The 21435-nt window shown below is 41.3% G+C and overlaps 1 protein-coding gene and 1 long non-coding RNA gene across 2 annotated transcripts; one reads left to right on the top strand and one right to left on the bottom strand.

Moving 5' to 3' along the window:
- Positions 1-1096: 1096 nt before the first annotated feature.
- LOC146985085 (uncharacterized) lies at positions 1097-21054 on the top strand. The gene is made up of 3 exons (XR_015036220.1): positions 1097-1199; positions 2390-2453; positions 20941-21054. It is a non-coding gene; the product is annotated as an uncharacterized LOC146985085 (long non-coding RNA).
- On the bottom strand, positions 5879-21051 carry opn7d (opsin 7, group member d). The gene is made up of 6 exons (XM_085783155.1): positions 20934-21051; positions 11623-11713; positions 11299-11461; positions 10740-10867; positions 7348-7685; positions 5879-6407 (listed from the first exon to the last, which is right to left on the bottom strand). Exons 2-6 carry the CDS (start codon positions 11711-11713, stop codon positions 5928-5930), a joined length of 1200 nt encoding a protein of 399 aa, XP_085639281.1. The 5' UTR covers positions 20934-21051; the 3' UTR covers positions 5879-5927.
- Positions 21055-21435: the final 381 nt, after the last annotated feature.

Here is a 21435-nt window from a genome sequence, read left to right as displayed (position 1 = left end):
TTACCTACACACAACGTTTTATATATATATATATATATATAAAAACGTTATATTAAACATCGAACGTCTTTGTTAATTAAAAGAAAATTATATAAGTAATTCTGTACAATTTTGGTATATATAGTACCGCGCAGTGATATCCAATCGATGGAACGTCAACGGGTCAGGTAGTTGTACGGTCACGCTCAAGGTGTGTAGCTAGCGTGTAGCCAGGGTGTCATGGCGGTGTAACGACGCCGGTGAAATTGAGAAGATCTTCCTGCAGTTAAAGTCCTGTCTGTGGATGGTCATATATTCTGTAAATTGATGTTTTTGTTTGTTTGTTTGTTTGTTTTTCCATATTTAACTGTTTTTGTTTGTATTATGAAATATCAAAGAATTGGCCTACATTGAGACTGAAGAAAGGGTTGAACGTGATGATACAAAGCCCCCTTTCTTTTTCCTGTGAGTCCTTATGGGCGTTTATTTGAGAAAAAACACAGATTACATAGGTAAATTGTTATGCTATATGTTTTGTTTATTCTTATTCTAATTTATATTATTTTATTCAGTTCTTATTCGGCTTTATTTTAGTAATAATATTTTTAATCATCTTGATCCGTGTTCAACTCTTATGTAGGCCTATCACAGAAATTTTGTTGTTGTTGTTTGTCGTTTTGTTGATTTTCTTTTACTATTCGGAGTAATTCCGAATCTGAATGATGAAATATTCGTGTGTTCAGATTAGACTGAGTTTGCTTGCAAGAGTTGAATGAATAGGCAGATTATCCATTTATAGGGAATCGAACCATCTTGAACATTGTGTATGACCGCAGGCTCAGGATAACTGACACGCACTGTTGTGTTCCACATTTTAACATTATGATTTTTCTCACAACTGTGTCTTTTGACTAATTTGACAGCAATAGCCCTGAAATGACTAGTGCTACTTTCGGTGTGTTGACAAATTACATAGTTTGAAAGTCTCAACTGAGCAAAGCATTTTAAGTTTATTATGGGTGTGCAGGGTTACCATCAAATTATCAGCATGAAATTTGAAGCCAGAGGTGTTGATTTATTAAAAACAACGTTTTGTTTATCCGCCTATTTATTGCAGGCCATTAACCTCACACACTGGGGAGTGAGAAGAGGCGCCCAAAGCACTTCATAAGCAGCTTACCCCAGAAAATGACTGGTACTTGTGTGACTATTATTTCAAGGTATGTACATCACTGACTTCCCATCCCCCTGGGCCAGATCCTCTTTATGGAGTGACTGATAGTATTTTTCTCAACGAAGCAAACGCAGAGACACAAAATGACTATAAAGAGATTCAAAACAATACAATGAGACATAAAACTACTACTCAGAGACTCAAAATGTACCGGTACTGTAATTAGAACCATGAAACGACCACGAAGAAGCACAAAATATTTGGAGAAATACAAAGAGATTACAAAAGACACAGAAAATGACCATGAGAAGACATAAAAGACCATAAAGAGGCACAAAAGACGTGCAGCTATGCTAAATGACCACGAAAAGATGCAAAATTACCTCAGTGTAACACAAAACACTGAAAGACAGAGAGACATGAAATAACTAAAAAGACACACAGAACAACCTCTGAAGGACCACAGAAGCTGCAAAATGACAGGAAAAATCCCGGATAACCCTGAAATACATTTTAACCTTTTAAAATATGCTGTCCCATCTGTGGGATACTTTAGCCTTGGTAGTGTTTCTTTGGGCATTTTACATTTTATGAAAGGTCTCCCGCTTCTATCTCAGCAAACCACTTTAGGGATATTACTTGTGTTCAGGGTCACCATCAAACTATGAAAGTGGGATTTGGCACCACAGGTGTTGATGGTTTATTCAATGAAAGCATTTTTTTTTTTAAATCAGCCTTTACATCGACATAAATTCACTATCCAGTTGATAGTGGTTGCTCATATGTTTCCATTTTTATACACTAGAGGGCACCACGGCATAAGTGCAGAGACTCACTGAGCTACTGACCCTAATTCTACCCCAAACAGCTTTTTTATTGAAGGAAAATCTTGTTTAGCTGTGTGTGTCAGACAGTTGTTCCTTGAGTCTTATCATCTCTTGTAGAGCTGCAGCTCATCGGTTTATCACTCACTCAAAACTGAGGCTGAAAATGACTAACAAGAAGCAAAACTACCAAAAAGAGACACAGAGAGAATCTGAGAAATGCTCATGAATAACAATATTTAGGCATAGTGGCTGCACAGCAGGTACTTCCTTCAAATACATGCAGCATAAAAACCACTGGTGTGGTATACTATGGATGAAATTAGGTTTGAAGTTTAGCCCCTGAACAGATGAATTCATGATTATTTATTTATGTGCAGCATTTTAACTAGCTTCATTCTCATTAACACAGGGGAGTGGAGGTGTGATGTCAATATGCAGCTGCCAGACGTGACCCTGGACTTCTCAGCTAGGAGGTAAGAGCCTAAACACACAGACACATCCCATAATCTGTCTTCCCTTGCTTTCTCTTTCGATCTTTTTCTCAATTTCTTTTACGCACACACACGCATAGACACACTGAGGAGCAAAGACTGTCCTTATGTCCCTATTGAGGCACCGATCTCAGCCTGAGAATTAAACATGCCAGAGTAAATTTGTGTTTTACGTTAACTAGGGAATGGGGTTGTGAGGCTGCGTGAGAACAGCTGGTGTGGCAGGTCAGAGTCTGCATCTCAACAGAAAGGGAAGGGAGACCGAGTTTTAAGAGGCAGAGAGATCTGGGGAAAACAGAGGTGAAGGAGAGAGAAGAGACAAAAAAATAAGTAGTGCACTAGTTTGGATCATTTTGCTGTGTAAGCTCCACTGTCATTATCTCTGAAGTGGCTCTTAACTGAATCTCCTTTGTATTCAGGTGCTGTGCAGGGTAAACTACTCTCACTCCATCTGGTTCTGTGTGTCTCTTGAAACAAAAGCCTGCACAGGCCAAAATAAATAGTTGTATAGTGTATTTTCCAAAATACCCACCTTCTCTAGTATGTGCCCATGTAGGATTGTTCTGCCGCTTTCCCCTAATGTTATGTGCCATAGTTATTTTCTTTTTTTAAATTCCTCCTCTGGCTATATCTCACTGCTTCCCTATACAGGCTGCCAGTGAAAAGCTTATCCCTCAGACCCTTTATTTTCAGTTTTTTTTCTTTATACCAGAGGAAAATAAATAACTTTGCATCTAAGTCGATCTTTCTTGCATATTTGCTTTGGCTCCCTGCTGATATGTTTTTTTTTTCATCTTATTCCAGTTCAATTCAACCCTGATAGAAGTAGATCAACACGGCAGATATAGCTATACATATGAATGTTTTGTATTTCCACGATTCAACATCCTATGGGCTTTTTATATTGCGCTTTTTGGATGCACATACATATTATCTTCAAAGGCTTGGCACCCCCCCTCCCCACTCCCCCTTAGCTGTAACTTTGCTGTCATCATGATTTCAGTCAGTGTGCTCAAAGAGAAAAGCCGTCTCATTGGCAAACAAGGATACGAAAAAGCTGCTGTAAAAATGGAAATATTTGCAGATTGTGTTTTATCTGTGCATTTGCAGAGGAAGCTTCTAATCTACCAAGTGAAACATCAGTTTAAACATAATCAATTATTGTTGCACCTTCAAGTGCTTAACCAACAGATTTGTTAGTGTATTGAGCAGTTATTTAGGCAAATAACTTCAAATGAAGTAACAGGAAATACACCGTTGTTTTGGTTTTTGAGACACTTTCTCCTGTAGAGTGTACTGGACTATGGGAATCACATTTGTATTCTCTTGTTTTCATGTCTCAGTTTCTCTGTCTGGTAGCGTTCTGTTATTATCTCATAGTGTGGTGAATGTGCAGGTCACAACTTGTCCACCAGAGCGTTTTGGAGTTGTTGGATTGTGTATTTGATGAGTTTGTTGAGGGAAACCAAGAAATCCCATGAGCCTCCGTAGCGTAGCTCTGAGCAGCTCATGGCTCTGCTCCGCCGTTCTATAAATAACTTGCACCGACAATTAAAGGTAACGAACCTACTGCTATGACTATAGGGATTATGGCAATGGGCCAATTTGCCAAAATGTTGAAGTTTCCCTTTAAGCTGTTGTCTTCAAAAAGAGCAAAGATTTGTTTCCGTCTTTAGAAACGATGCAAACCAAACCAGGAGTTTTAAACAGACATGGCACCAAGGTGCTGCCAGTAATGTCAGTCCGCTCCTTGTAGAAAATGAGATTGCAAGTGAATTTGAACCTTGTGGGCTCTCAAGTTAATGAACAGTTCCCCAAGCAAAACGTCTTCACTGATAATTAAAATGAGTTACGGAAGTGTTTTCTTTTTTTTTCTTTTAAACACCGTAACCATGCAGCTAATTTCATAAGGGGAAAAAACGTTTTAAATGTTTTTTTTTCCCCACACCTGTGACAGATTTCTTTAGAGTCAAAGCATTTTTAAATTTATTATTCCTGTCACATTTTACATATGTAAACCTTTGTGATGTCTAAAAACACTGTGGCTCCTTCGAGTTTGAAAAAAAGAAAGAATTTCAAATCAATCTGGTAACAAATGTCCACACAGTGTTTTATTCTGTAGTAAATAAGGCTGCACAGGAGTTGGGTTGGATTTCGACATCAACACGCACAGTAGGCTTTCCTTTATATACATACAGTACATGAAGCCACATAGCACAGCACCACGTTTAAAGGGAAAGCAGAGTGAAATATATTACTGAATGCCGGCTGCTCTGAAAGCTACCTGCACATGCACGGTCGGACGCGGTAGCTGTAACCATGATGAATAGAGATTGTTGATGACTTTTTACCTTGATATGTAGTGTAACTGCACATAATTTAACGGAAAGTACAAACACCAGAGCACATACAGTATAATCTAATGTGCATGGACGATTAAGGGCACTGATGAGTTAAGGAATCTGTGAAATGAAAGGGCTGGTTTTGACTAAATAAAAGTCTGAATTTTGGCTAAACGTGAGGTGTAATCAACTTTGAGTCAAAAACAGCGTTCATATCAGATTTAACAGTCTTAATGTCGACAGTGTCAACAGCAAACTTGCTTTTGCTGGTTTCATCCGACTGTCTGTAATAGAATAACTGCAGGCTACGCACTTGTCAAGCATGTTGACTTCGTTAAAGTGACTAAAGCTGTCTTTTTATTATCAAACACTTGAAGCCTGCAGGCTTGAAGTTGTTTGTCTGAATTGTTTCATTCCTTACAGAAAACAGCAGCTGTCAGTTTGATTTCATGTCTGTGTTTGAGTAGATTCCAATGGAGACGAGGAGAAAACATGCAGAGAAACATTCAAGACTACATCGAGTGAATGATTGATCTCTCTGGGCTGAGGAACACTTACACAGTTTCGTGCAACAGTTACACATGTTTCTTAAAAAAACTTGATCGTAGTTGGTTGTGTATTAATCCAGTAGTCCACAGAAGGGACTGTAAACGGTGTCTTCTTCTCCAGTAGTTAAATAAACCTTTTTTTCTTGCCATTTGTTTTGTAACTTCTGTAATTTTGCCCTTGTATTAAGCAGTTTGTCCCTGTTGTACACAAAGGTAGAGTAGCAGGTCGTTTTCGGCTCTTTCAGACTCCAGTTTAGTCACAGAACATTAAAAAGAAACCGGAAACAACACAGAAATAAGCGACTCAATATTACAAAGTACAAATCTCAGTTGCAAATCCTCTCGGATGAAGTAAGCACAGTGTGGACTTCTGGGAATCAATGAGCCACTTGTGAGTGACTTTCAGGAAGAATGCCTTTGAAGGTCCTTGTGAATGTTGCTGCGCTATAAAGTCGCAGTGACACACACTTGTTATAAATTTGTTGTGTGCCCACAGAAAGCTCTCTTGTCTTTTTCTGGGCACCTTTCCTGTCTCGTTATCTTCATGAAAGAGCGAGGTGGCGTCACTAGAGGAAATCGGCCTGTGGTTTGGCCGAGAGCTGGCCGACTGTCACCTCTCTGTAGCCGGACCCGGTCAGGATGCAGGCAGTCCTCTGGGCCGGCGTCACATGACACAGCCCCGCGTTGTCGGTGCAGTGCAGGCACGCGCCGTAATTCTCCTGCTGTCCGTTCGAGAAGCGCGTGGAGGCGCTCGCGTCCTTGCGCTGCGAGTTGGATCCGAAGCGTTCTTTGGGATCCGACAGCGGACTCCCTCTGTAGATCCTCTGCCGTAACATGGACGTGTCTCTGTAGAGGCACTCGCGAAAGTTGGGCTTACACAGCAGGTAGACCATCGGGTTGTAGATGGTCGAGGACTTGGCAAAAATGGCGGCCATGGCGAAGGCAGTAGGAGGAACCCGTGTGGCGTCTCCGAAAGCGGCCCACATGGCCACGACGGCGTATGGCGACCAGGCACCCAGGAAGCCTATACAGACCGCCACTGACAGCTATGGGGAAAGAAACATGCATGAAAAAATACATAATGGATACAAAGGGCAAAAATATGTCATGCAGAAGATTTCTTTTATTTCACATCAGTGACAAAATATTAAAGAAAAATAGTTAAGATACAAATATCTGCAGGATGTACCCTTTATTTGGTAACACTTTATAATAAGTACACACTTTTAAGCATTAGTTAAGCATTAACTGAATTCTTCATTTATAACACATGAATACTCATTAGTATGTAGTTTATAAACACAGTTAAAAATGTTTTACGCATCATTGATAAGCACTAACTGTATTTATAAACTACATACTAATGAGTATTCATGTGTTATAAATGAAGAATTCAGTATTTATTAATGCTTATTAGTGTGTACTTATTATAAAGTGTAACCCTTTATTTATTTCTGTGAACATATACATACAGGTAGTGCCACATTATGTAATAATGCTGCATTATGTTGGCTAATAATGTAATACATTTTCACCTCCTGATGTAATAACGTCACATTTTGTAATAAAATTCTTGAACGCTTTGCCACATTTTGTAATACGTTTATACATATTGCATCAGTCACAAAATGCAGGTGTTGCACTTTTTATGAAGAAAATGTAATAATTTGACGCATTATGCAACAACTTATTACAAAATGTGGCAAAGTTTATTATATATCGTGTTCAAAAATTCATTACAAACTGGCAGATTATTACAAATTGCGCTGTTAGTACATCATTAGGTGAAAATGTATTACATTATTACATAATGCAATGCTATTACATAATGTGGCGCTACAAGGTAGCTACATATGCAAGATCTTACAAAGATGAGTTATTTTTATAACCTTTGAATGATTCACTGTCTCATATCCTGCTCAAACCCTGCCAAGTGCAAAACCTGAAGTCAGTGGTGCTGAAGCGACACACTGATAATCCTCTGACCTTGACAATGAGAGCGTGTGCATTGGTGGTCTTGGTCTGTGGCGGTGACACATGCTGCTGGACGGCCTGACGTGATCCGCGCACTGTCAGCAGAATGAAAGTGTAGGAGAGGAAGATGACGGTGCAGGGCAGTGCATAGCAAAAGACGAAAAGGCAGACAATGTAAGACAAAGCTGAAAGCTCGTGGTTGGGTGCATGCCAGTCAATGCAGCAGGCTGTGCCATAAGGTTCAGCACTGTAATGTCCCCACTGTACCAGGGGCCCTACAGCAAACACAGACGCGTAGCACCACACTCCCACCACCAGGAGGCGGGCATGTGAGGAGGAGAACTTGTTACCTGATCAGACAGGAGATACAAAGACAGAGAGAGAAAGAGAGAGAAAAAACGCTTTGCAGTTACAGTGGTTATTTATTCCCTCATGCTGTTCAGCTTTGGGATAAAATCTGCATTGTTGGCACCGACAACATCCTCAGACCAACATGCAACAGTTGAAGCAATTCAAGGCAAATTCAACCTGGGGCTCTAATTTCCTAATATTTTAGGTCTAAAAGAACAAATCTGAATATTTTCTTTCTAATGTCTCCTGTTCTGCAGTAGTTCTGTCTGTCCCTGCATCGCCACAGCAGCGTATAATGGGAGCGGACAGATCTTAGGCTGTTTAGGCTGTTTACATCCCACAAAACCACTATTTTTTTTCACAGGCAATCTCAGATGGCTTCAAACATACACCGAGGGGTTTGTTTACTTAAGGAAAGAGAACATGAACATGTTTGTAAACAGAGTTGTGATACAAAGTCTTGCGTGAGAGTCAAGTTGACGCACTCACTTTGTTTACAGGTCGTCTGAAGCTCCTGTTTGTTTTCTCAACAAAGGAATATCAACTTGGAGGCACAACGTTTTCGTAGCAGTTAGAGTTAATCTGACTGTTGGTTATTCTACTATATTGAGTGCGTCAATTTGACTCTCACGTGAGAGTGAGACTTTGTATTACAGCTCCGTTTACAAACATGTCTTCTCTCTTGAAGTAAATAAACTCCTTGGTGTATGTTTGAAGCCATCTGACGTTGTCAGAAATTGTGGTTTTGTGGGATGTAAACAGCCTAAGATCTGTCTGCTCCCATTGCATGCTGCTGTGGCGATGCAGGGACAGACAGAACTACTGCAGTGCAGAACAGGGGACATTAAAAAGAAAACATTCAGATTCATTCTTTTAGACCTAAAATATTAGGAAACTATAGCCCCAGGTTGAATTTACCTGGAGTTGTGCTTTAAAGGGACAGTTCAACATTTTGGCAAATTGGCCCATTGCCATAATCCCTATAGTTTTAGCAGTAGGTTTGTTACCTTTAATTGTCGGTGCAAGCTATTTTTTAGGGCTGCAACTAACGATTATTTTGATAATCGATTAATCTGTCGATTATTTCTTCGATTAATCGATTAATCGGATAAAAAAAAGGCACAAATTTGATTTACATTGTAGGGAAGAGAAGAACGAGAGGAGGAGTTGTTTCTCAGTTTGATCCAGCATGTCACTGGTATCATTTCTTTCTTTCTCCCTAACTTTATTCAAAAACAGAATGTTATTCCAAATGGACAATATTAGTGCAAAAAAATGCACAAATAAGTTTTTTTTTAAGTTAGTTGAACGGCCCAGAGCTGTTAAACTAATAATACATTAAAAAATAATAATAGACAAAATTCATTAGGGCACTGCCTGATTTGCTTACAAGTGGAAGTCTGCAGCATGTTTACATCCAGAGGAAAATTCTGATCAACCCTGAAAGTTCATCATTCACCGGATCAACCGACAACAACCTGACGTTACTCCGACAGTTTTCAGTTTGGCTCACAGCCGCTTCCCCGACCCCGGCCCACGTAATCACACCGTGATAAACACCAGTCACCGCGGGGGGACAGGCTGGACCCTCCGCTCACACACACACACACACCCACAACGACACACACACAGCAGCGATCAGCGATCATCGGTATTAACTATAAGCGCCCATCACTATAAAATAAAACGGGTAAATGATGATCAAATCTCTAATCTGAGTCCTCCACACACCGAGCTGCAGAGGAACAGCTGATCAAACCTCAAAGGAATATTTCTTACCTTTACTCCAGGTGTCCAAATCAGTCAGCAGCAGCAGTCATCAAACTCCAACTGTTTTATAATCCATATTATTCCCGTTTGCATCGCGTTCCTCGCGGCCTGCTGCTTCATTAATTTGCATTGTGTGAAAAAAAAGAAAGAAGTTTTAGCTAACGTTAGCGTTAGCTTTAGCGTTAGCGTCCTGACAGGAGAGGCTGACAGAGGAGACAGTGAAGCCTCTCTGCTGCCGGTACCAGGTCCAGACCTCCGGTCCAGAGGTCCAGACAGTCCATGACCATGTCCGTGACCATGTCCGTGACACACCGCGTCCGAGCCGCGCGGACCGTGTCCGTGTGGAAGTAACGTTGGACCGGGAGTAAACAACGCGGTGGAACCGGACAACACAGGTCCGGTTGATCAGAAACACGGCTGTTGCCGCCGCTAAAAACACGTCTTTTTTTTTTTTTACATGATGCAAATGAATGAAACAGGCTGGCCGCCAGGAACGCGGTGGAAACGAAAATAATATTAGTGGATTATTGGAGCTGGATGACTGCTGCTGCTGACTGTTTTGGACACGGGTAAAGATAAGAAATATTTTCTTTTTTCCCTGGCTCTGGGCCAAGTTAATCGCCACCCAACGAATCGATAATCAAATTCGTTGCCAACGAATTTAATAATCGATTTTTATCGATTTTATCGATTCGTTGTTGCAGCCCTAGGCGGAGCAGAGCCGCGAGCTGCTCAGAGCTACGCTACGGAGGCTAATGGGATTTCTTGGTTTGCCTCATTAAACTCATCAAATACACAATCCAACAACTTCAAAACGCTCTGGTGGACAAGTTGTGACCTGCACATTCACCACGCTATGAGATAATAACACAACGTTACCAGACAGAGTTGTTTTAGAGGTAAATTCATACAAAACCACTGATGCGTGTTCCCGTCAGGGGGCAGTTTTTCAGCAAGCAGTCTCTGAATTTACCTCTAAAACAACTCTGTCTGGTAACGTTCTGTTATCTCATAGCGTGGTGAATGTGCAGGTCACAACTTGTCCACCAGAGCGTTTTGGAGTTGTTGGATTGTGTATTTGATGAGAAACCAAGAAATCCCATGAGCCTCCATAGCATAGCTCTGAGCAGCTTGCGGCTCTGCTCCGCCGTTCTAAAAATAGCTTGCACCGACAATTAAAGGTAACAAAGGAACCTACTGCTATGACTATAGGGATTATGGCAATGGGCCAATTTGCCAAAAATGTTGAACTATCCCTTTAAGTTTGCCAGCCACTCACTCACCGTGGTTGGGGAAACAGACTTTGAGGCAGCAGACTAAGGACAGAGCAGTGAGGTTGGTCAGGCTGCACAGACCAAACAGTACGCCGCACATCGCATAGAGCTGACAGGTGATTTCTCCAAACAGCCACCTGTGAGAGGAGGAGCAGGAAATGTGACGGAGGCTCGGGCTGCAACTAATTCATTAATTATGAATCTGTGGATTTTCTTGATGAAGTGCTTAATTACTTAGTCTGTATGATGTCTGGAAATTATGAGAAAAGCCTCTTGTCATTTCCTAAAGCTCAAGGTGACCTAACTCAGAAGACTTGTTTTGTCCCAGCAGCAGTGAAACAGATTATAAAAATGCTGCGATGACGTAAAGCAGAAACACATCCTCACAGTAATGTTGAATATTTGGCTTTTCTGCATTGAATAAAAACATGCTATTAATGAATTCATGCTGCAGTGTTAACCTATGACTCTCTGTAGTCGCTGATTATTGTTCATTGAGAAATTAATTTGGTGTTGAGATGGTACAGTACAGTAGAAGTTGAAGAGAAGGGGAGTGAACCTGAGGTACCTGTGTGAAAAAGCTGATGGCACTGCCAGTGGGAATAAAGAGAGCGTCATCCCAAGGTCACTGATAGAAAGATTGATGATGAAGAACTCTGCCGGCTTCAAGGTCGACCGCTTGTGGTACGCAACAAGTAGCAGAATGCAGTTGCCCATGAGAGACAGTACACCTGTAAAAAAAAAAAAAAAAAAAAAAAGAAGAAGGAAAGAGGGAGAGAGATTGAGTTTGGCTAGAGAGATTGTGCACCTGTGGGGATTCGACAGGCAGGCGCGGAGCGAGCAAATGATAAACAGAAGGAAAGGACGACGACGGCTTTTCATGCGGACTTACAAAACACACTGTAGAGGGAACCCATGAAGATGTCGTACTCCTCGGGGATGGTGGATTCGAACACAGCAGATGTGTCTGAAGCATTTCCCATCTGAAACACCATTGACATTTAGGACACACACACACATCAACACACACATTCATTGTTGTAAACTTGAATGAAAACTCTCAAAAGGGATAAAATGTATTGTTGGACGAGTTTGATTGAAATTACAGCAGCAAAAGCCGCTGCAAAACCAAATAATAAACATTTTTCCTCAGTTTTGTTTCAACAGCATCTAAAATGTGGAGTGTCTGCTCGGCAGTCTGGAGTGCAAGCTGTGCTTTCTTACTGTCTTTGTTGCACAATACCTCCAGCCCCATTGGATCAGATGTAAAAATAGATGAAAAAGCTTTTTTTTTTTAAATAAAAAATAATCCTTAGCTAAAGATGAGGACAACAACTCGTATTAAATTGAAATATACAAAGCCAAGCTGGATTGACAGATGGAAAGAATTTGAAAGACTGTGCCTTTCAGGATTTACAACAGGAGCATGAGATGAGAGATCAGGAGCCACAGAACAAAACAATAATGATTAAGATAACACACGCTCAAATTTGCCAGATCAAAGGACGGTGGATTTGCAGGTTTTGTCCCCGACTGACGCATGTTGTTTACACATGATGCAACCATGCAAACGCACAAATACAAACACATGGAGCAGCAGGATGGAAATGATGCATAATGAACCCAGACAGGAGTTTGATCACTCAGCCGTGGAGGAGAGCTGACAGGTGCTGCTAGTGGATTTCAAAGAGCTGATAAATTAACCTCATAGATCCTCCTGAGCATCAGAGGTGCCCACGCTCTTTGTTATGAGTCAGAAATCAGTTAAAAAGATAAAATGTAATGAAATAAAAGAATCCATGGGGAAGGAGGAGGAGCTCTGCAGGGATGAATCTGGAGCAACACTTGCAGCGCTATCGCATATGATGCAGAGGCAGCACTGACTCAATGTTTTAAGCAATCACAGGGGATAAAGAAAGAGGCTTCATTATTATGCAAGTCAGCCCACCAGTCAATGATGAAATGCCTAGTCAGTCTGAGTGGAGTGAGTAATTATGACCACTCAAATACAAGAACTCCTCTGATGTGTCGGCGCATGAAGCTTATTATCAGCCTCTGTCATCAATGAGCACATTTCCATATTATTCTGCTGGAGCACAATTTAGGTTAGGGTTAAGTTTAGTATAGTATTGTTTTTAACCGACTTAATGAGTGATGTTTCATGTTTTTTGGGTAAAATATAGTTTTGTTTACAGTGTTTTTACTATATTTGTGACTTTTGTTCTTCATAGGCTGATACTAGATATGATATCAATGCTATTATCAGCCTCAAAACACTGATTAGCACAATGATTATGTCTTTCATACTTCCTGCAATTATCAATTATCCTTTTTTTTTCCCACAGTAATTTCAGTGCATAATACCAAGACCATTATACTGTATTTGTGTTGGATTATTTCCTTGGTGATACCATCCTCTACAGTGGTTCTCAAAGTGGGGCCCGAGGACCCCCAGGGGTCCCTGAGCGGGTTCAAGGGGGTCCCCAACTTATTCTCAAAATTTTACCTCAATTTTTTCTCCAGAAATATTAAATATTTTCCAAAAATTTCTTGACATTTTTCCAATAATTCATGCCATTGGCAGTAATTTGAACGTACATTGACTTAAAAATGTAACGTTATTCAGTCTCAGAACAAATATTTGTGTAGTTCTGGTGTTTGTTGCAAAATTTTGTCCAATGGGCGCCGGGTCCATGGTCTAATTTGTGTCAGTTCAGGGGTCCTTGATGTAAAAAAGTTTGAGAACCACTGTTGTAGAGCAGTGGTTCTCAAACTTTTTTACATCAAGGACCCCATTGGACAAAATTTTGAAACAAACACCAGAAATACACAAATATTTGTTCTGAGACTGAATAACGTTAAATTTTTTAGTCAATGTATGTTCAAATTACTGCCAATGGCATGAATTTTTGGAAACATTTAGAGAAATGTATGTAAAAAAAAAAAAAAAAAGTAATATTTCTGCAAAAAAGTGGTAAAATTTAGATTCTGATTTGAATAATGTTCACGTCAAAGGGGTCACTTTGAGAACCACTGCTCTGCTACAAGTGGAGCTGACAGAGAAACATCTATGCAGAAAATGTTTTTCTTTTTATCTCATCCAAGCCTTCGGACAGGAAACCGTCACACCTGGAAGATTTAAAGCTTGCACACTAATCGGGGAAAGTTTCTGCACAGATCCGAGAGTGTGCGGTTGCTTCTCCCTCAACTGTGCCGGTCTCTAAGCTCCAGCTCTCCCACTAAGCCTGAGTGAGCGCCATTTCCCCTTGGTTTTTCAGGAACAATCCCATACTTATCCCGTCCTATATACAGTACATCAGCAGAGTTTTGATTTAACAAATGAGCGCCTCATCGACAGTAACAGTTGGACTCTCTCTGTCAAAGCCGAACTCATTCTCCGCGTCTGAGCGCGTTTATGTAACCAAGAAAAACAAAAACCTACACCACCACCCTCAGCCATGTGAGTGTGAAAGTGTGACACAAAGAGCTGGGGAAAGCTTAACCGGCTGAACTGAGCTGCGCCTTTGGTCTGCAGTGACAGATTGAGTATTTTGAGACTTGGCTAAACTGTGACACCACCACTGTTATCATTTCTCTGAGCCTGGCCGAATCGCTCCTCTGTTCAGCCGTGATTAACCGGGCGCCTGTGCGACCATGACATTGACCTCAGATGATGATGATGATGATGAGCAGTAAACTGTATATTGCCCGATGACCTGGCTTATGCACCCCATTATTTCACTTTAAATGCACATTTGCATCCTGTCCCGACCCATTTGCCTGAGCGTCGCTGTGAAAACATTTCTCACTATGTAATTTACCAAGGAGAAGATTTTTAATTTCTCCATATTCACTTTTACTGCCGTCGTCAGCATGACAAGTAATTCCTGCTGCGTGTCATCAAAATGTCTCATGTGATACCACCACTGAAACTAGGGCTGTCACTCACACAACCGTTAAATGTCTGTATAGTCACAGAAGATGAGCAGCCATTTGACGGCTGACGGGCTTGTCAGGGTGTGTAAGTGCAAGGGGTAGTGTGCAACCACATGGACCGGCGTCTGAGCCCTGACGAGGCCGAGAGTCTGCACCGTTGGCAGAGACCAGCAGCCTGTGGCATCGCTCCATCGTTGACTCGCATTTTTAAACTGACCGCTGCCTGCCTTTGTCACAAAATGCTGGCTCCTGAAAAATGTCCCTACTACAGATGTTGAGGATCGAAAAAAGAGAGCGAGACGATGTGGCCGTAGCCGCCGTGATATGATGACCCCATGAGCCCCCCGCTGTCATGGAAAAAGACCTAAACCGAGTCGAGCCGAGCTGTGACTGTGAAGTGGAAAACGGCCGTTGGTCTTTTTGGCAACAAAATCCTCGCTGGCCGTAGCAAACGCCCAGATGTTTGTTTACAGTGTGTGGGGAGAGCGTGATGGGAGGAAGGAGGCGGAAGTCACTATGGTAACCCAGCGCAGCCAAGATACATGAATGGGGGCTGTACCGAAATTACCCTAGTTAGAGTAAAACATTGATTTTACGATTTCACGTTTTTAAAGGGATAGATCAACATTTTGGCAAATTGGCCCATTGCCATAATTGCTATAGTCATAGCAGTAGGTTCGTTACCTTTAATTGTAGGTGTAAGCTATTTTTAGTACAGCGGAGCGCAGCAGCAGGCTGCTCAGAGCTACGCTATGGAGGCTAAGGGAATTTCTTGGTTTCCCTCATTAAACTCATCAAATACAAAATCCCAAAACTCCACAGCGCTTTTGTAGACAAGTTGTGAGCTGCACAACCACCACGCTATGAGATAATGACGGAACGATACGAAACGGAGCCGTTTTCGAGGTAAATTCATACAAAACCGCTGATGCGCGTTGCGTTCAGGGACAGTTTTTCAGCAAGCAGTCTCCGTATTTACCCTGTATTTACCTCGAAAACGGCTCCGTTTCGTATCGTTCCGTCATTATCTCATAGCGTGGTGGTTGTGCAGGTCACAACTTGTCTACAAAAGCCCTGTGGAGTTTTGGGATGTTGAATTTGATGAGTTTAATGAGGGAAACCAAGAAATTCCCTTAGCCTCCATAGCGTAGCTCTGAGCAGCCAGCTGCTGCGCTCCGCCTTACTGAAAATAACTTACACCTACAATTAAAGGTAATGAACCTACTGCTATGACTATAGGGATTATGGCAATGGGCCAATTTGCCAAAATGTTGAACTATCCCTTTAAAGGTGTACAGAAAAGAAAAATTAATTTGATTTCACTCTGGGTCGTAAAATTAGTGTAATAACTCATCTATCAGACGATGTAGGCCAAACTTTGTGCAAAATTCTATTTTCGAGTAAATCCAGGATGAAAGTGGGGTAGTTTTTTCTCACATTGGATAACGCAGGCGCACGGATTATGTCAGCCTGCTCACGATTAATCAGCCACTGATATTGGATCCGTCATCCGTCAGTCAAACGTCTAAGACAACACACACACCGAGCTCGGTCTCGCCCAAAACATTGAATATCCCGCCCGCTCGATAACAACCAATCAAATTCGTTTTCCTTACTCGGGTAAACTCGTAAAAGGAGGCGCGACGAACAGGACAAACGGCCATTTCTGAACACCTTTAACATCATCCTAACTAAATAATCGCGATTACAATTTTAAAACGATTAATCGAACAGGCCTAATGCCCTATCAAGCAAATGACTTATTCAATCCGACCTCAAAACGAATTGTTCAGTGTTGTGTATTTGTCTTTTGTTTCACATTTTCAATCTCTGTACTAAAAGATGAAAATGATCTATAAATAAAGACTAAAGTCAGACTAATCTTAATTGTTCACGTCCGTGTTATCTGACATGTTTCCCTCAAACCAAATGCAGAAACGCAGAATAATGCTGGCGATGGCATTTATACATTTCATTCTTGAACAAACAGCCTCCAGTGCGACATTGACAGTCAAACATCCGTGTTTGTGCTTTTGACGTCCATGAATCATAAAATATGTGTGTCTCTGGATGTTCAGTGTCACATAGGATCTTGGAAACTCGGCTTGATCTGCCAGCTCTGTCCCCTCCAACCAGCCGTGACAGCGTTGCCGGTATTGTTTTCACCTTACGTGTGTGTGTGTCTATGTGTGTATGTGTTTGTGTGTGTGTGTCTGTGTGTGTGTGTGTGTCACCATGCCAAAAAGTATTCCTGGAGACGCTGACTGTAGCGAGAACTACCACAGAGGCAGTTTTGAGCCGACCACTCATCTGTCTGTCCGAGGACTGGTTTTATCACCACGACAGCGTCACACCTTGGCAAGGTGACGGCCCATATACACACACACACACACACACACACACACACACACACACACACACCTTACGCCAAACATGTGTGTCTCTAGTTTATCCACACTGTTTTTTCCTGTTTCATGGCAATATCGGATTAAAAAAACGAAAATATTTGAAGAAAAGCTGTCCAGCTGTTGCAATCACCTTTAATAGTGTTTGCCTATTTACTGATTTCTGTGCGCAATGTGAGCAATTCTTCAATAATTAATAGGGCTGGGTATCGCTACAGATTTACTGAATTGAGTCAATTCGATTCCAATCCACAGTTTCCAATTTGATTTGATTTCCAATTTGATTAGATATTGTTTTATTTAGAGATATTTCAGTTTTAATACCAATTTTACTTGGTTATGAAAGAGACTTTCACAGAACTAATGCTGCAAATTGTGTAAAGATGGTACACTCACCTGTTGCAGCAGTTACATTAATGCACATGCATCAGCTGGTTGGAAAAAAGTTTATTTATCTGGAACTAACTGATTCACTCAGCACTCCTCGGTACTCCTCCGCACAGTGATACAGCGCGTCGCGGAGCCCACCTGTGCGTAAGAGTACCGAGGAGTGCTGAGTGAGTGGGTTAGTTTCAGATAAACAAACTTTTTTCCAACGGGCTGATGCGTTGTACATTTTTACTTTAGATCGTACTCTTGAACTGGTATATTGTTTTGTCACGTGACTTCTCGTTAGGCGGCGAAAATACACCGATTAACCGTCCCTCATTGACAACAGTGCATTGCCTGTGTCTCGGTGCAGTGCGATGCGCCGTTGTTCTGTCAATTTCTGCTACTTGTCGAGAACTGCTACTTTGTGGTTTTCCGCATGCACAGAGCCGATTTTCCAAGTTTCATTTCCACGCCCATATTTTTTTGAAAACCTGTGTTGCAGCTCTTCAATCCACACTGTCGTTCAATTTTGAATAATATGTACTGTGTTGTATTATCGGTAAGCACTTGATTTACACGTGTTTATTTCATTTTTTTATTTTTTTATTTGCACGTGTTACATTCATTTTTTAGCCTTTGGCAATATGTTCACATCATCATTTATGGTGAAAAATGTCCTTAAAATCCTTATTCTATTTGCTTTTAGCCTTTCAAAGTTGGATCAGTAGTCTTACATGAATGCATAGAGCGGGAGCATTATTTGATAGGATGTTATTGGATTATCAAAATATGCTACCCCTGACATGAATTTCATTACACTGACTTTTTGTACACTTACTTTATGCCTTTTAGTCCATGAGCCAGACCACCAATCGCAATCGAAAGGGTGGGCAAATTCTTGTTGCTATTTATTTGAGGTAGAAAACCATAAAGTAGCATTTTTTGATAGGGTAGCTTGAATCAATAGACAGACCTATTGGTTTTCGACAAAGCAGCAGAAATCGCCAGAACAGCGGTGTTTCTCAGTCTGGGGAGAGCAGAGACCCTTCTACTGTACCTAGTGTACTTAATGGGAATTTGTGGCTCATACAACCCCACTTCAAAAAAGCCGAACTATCCCTTTAATAGTGCAACTCTTAAGTATGATCGTGGGTGATGATTCAAGTACTGTAATCAATGTGTATTTCAGCAGTGAATGGTCACAACAAAATGTAAACAGTAGCGCGCTGCTCTGTGATCTTGTACATTAAAAGATCAATCTAAGGATTTCATGAATTGATATCTGATCTTTCAAATGAAGATCGATATGAAATGGAAAATTGATTTTTTTAAACCCAGCCCTAATAATGAACCACTTATCCATAGTAAAACCCAAGAAAAGTGAAATAGTGAAATAGTCAAAACGCCTAAAGACTCTGCTTGTTTTGTCCAACGAATAGCCTACCAATTAATTCAGAACCTAAAGACATTTAATCCACTTTTTAAATGTGTTGTTGGGGAAATTACCATTAACAAAATAGTTGTTGGTTCATTTTCTTTCAATTGAATTAATTTAAATGAATTACCTTCACATATTACCAGTCCACACACATCATTTGTGTGCAGAATATTAGTGTTTTATTGAGCTTGTGGTTCACTGCAGAGAGCAGCATTTGAAAGCTAAACCTTAACGAATCCAACCTCAGCGTGCTGCTGCTGCTGCGCCGGCAGCTCATCCTCTCAGGGCCGCGTGAGAGTCAGACCTCTGTGAGGCTGAAGTGGCGTCTGCTCACCCTTGCTGTGTCTAACTGCCTCCTCATTTGAGAGTGAGTGACAGTGACAGTGGAAGTGAATGTCATCGCGGCACAATACTTACACCATGTTTTAGCAGCATGACAAAGAGTTGCCCGAGGCTCAACTCTCAAACATCGCAGGGCACGCTGTGACAAATCTTACGTAATAATAATCACTGTGGAGAGTTCATCACGTGAGACTATGTCCACCTAACGTACAGCGTTTAGGCTGCACAGCAATGCAGTAGAAGAGTCTGACCATGAGTCTGTCATGGTTTTTGTTGCAGTGCGACTCTGCACTTTTAGTTTTCTTCATCCTTCATCCATCCTTTTTTGCAAATTCAGCATTTTCCTACAGAAAACGCTTTGTAATTTAAAATTTAAATTTAAAGAGAGGGATTAAAATTATTTATAGTTCTTTCTATTATGTATTAGGCAGTGTGATATAAGACATCAGGATTTGATCAGTGAAGACTGGAAAATTCTTTCGTATCTTAATGTTACAGAATCAATTTATCATGAAGACTCTATTGCAAACAATACAAACATCAGTCATTTGATTGATCTTTAGTCTTTACTGGATTATTTTTCCAAATGATGCTCATTAAAATCCTTTCTATAAGATGCTGTAAAGTGTCACCAATGTTAATCCGATTTAAAAACGTTGTTTCTCTCATTGTCTCTGTGTCTCTGGTCTCCAAGCCTGTGGGAAGGACAACAGCCACAAAGAATGCAAAAATAAATAAATAAATAAGTGCAATTCTGCCACCCTAGTAAGTCCTGTCATCATCACTCCAGCACGACTGCTTCCTCCTCATGACACAAACATATTACATAACCACAGTCTGATTGAGTATGGGAAAGCAAACATTTCCATGTCAGCGGCGGGTCATATGCTTTCATGTTATTTGCCATTTACTCTAATCTCCAGCTGAAGGTCATTCACTCTGTTAAACCTTATTGTGTGCCATTGAAAGACATCATGATTGATCAGTGTCAAAATATATCGATTTTCCGTTGTGAGGCGAGAACTCACATACAAATGACTCTTCATTCAAATATTTCTGTGCAGCCAACAACAATAGGACATCATGCATGCAGACATGCATGTCCAGAGAAATAATGTGTGGCAAGCAGCCGGAGAGCAAGTCGACTGTTGGATCAGTCAGCATTAAAATAACTTCAACTTGACTGAAAGAAAAAAGAAAGCAGTGTTTTTTTTTTTTTTTACAGAGACGAGTGATCAGTGATCTCATCCCTAATCCTGCCGGAGATCCCACAAGTTGGCTGTGATGTCTGTGCGTTCATCACAGCAGCATTGCAGCCTGCACAATCTGTTTCCACTTCTTTGAGACAGTGTTTGAACCTTGACTGAATGCCCTTCAGTGATTATCCTTTTTAACAAGAGCAGATTTTATCATTCCAGAGGGAGAGTTGTAAGATTACGTCCTCCTGCCTGCGAGTCAGAATAAACTAACAGAACCCCCGCACAGAAAATGAAAGTACAGTAATGAGAGAAATTAAGTAAATCCTTTTGGAGACATGTCAGCTTTTTGTCTCATATCCCATGGCTAGCAACATCAGTAAAAAAACAACAACAAAAAAACATGGAAGATCAAACAACCCCTTAATCATCCACGATCCACTCTTTGTTGTCGTCTAATTTCCTCATATTGCACTGAAAACAGACCAGACACTGTGCTGCTGCTGCTGCTTACCTTCCAGAGAGGAATGGCTTGTCCTCAGTGAAACACATGGAGGCCAGGTGGAGAGCAGGACACAGAGGAGAGGAGCCGGCCAGTCGCCCAGAGAGAGACAGAGAGACAGAGACAGAGACAGAGAGGACATAGACAGACAGACAGAGAGAGAGAGTCCGGTTCAGGTATCTTCCTCCTCCTCCTCCTCCTCCTCCTCCTGTTCAGTGTGACACACACAGTCCGGCCAGGTGGACACAGTCTCGCTCTCTTTACGCAGCACATGCACTCGTCGTCGTCATAATTGTGGAGATGCACTGAGCCCCACTGATGTAGAACGAAAAGCCCACAGTGACGGCAGGCCAACCAGAGAGAGAGAGAGAGAAGGAGAAGGAGAGAGAGAGAGAGAGAGAGAGAGGGATCAGTATAATACTCTGAGTGTCACTGATGACTCAAAGTACTGCTCCCTTACACCATTTTCCTCTATCCCTTCTAACTCACTACTTTTCCTGCTCTACTTACTTAT

The sequence above is a fragment of the Trachurus japonicus genome, chromosome 7 (genome assembly GCF_045865225.1).
Source record: "Trachurus japonicus isolate A0001 chromosome 7, Traja_1.0".
Classification (NCBI taxonomy): domain Eukaryota; kingdom Metazoa; phylum Chordata; class Actinopteri; order Carangiformes; family Carangidae; genus Trachurus; species Trachurus japonicus.
This window is presented reverse-complemented; position numbering and strand designations above follow the sequence as displayed.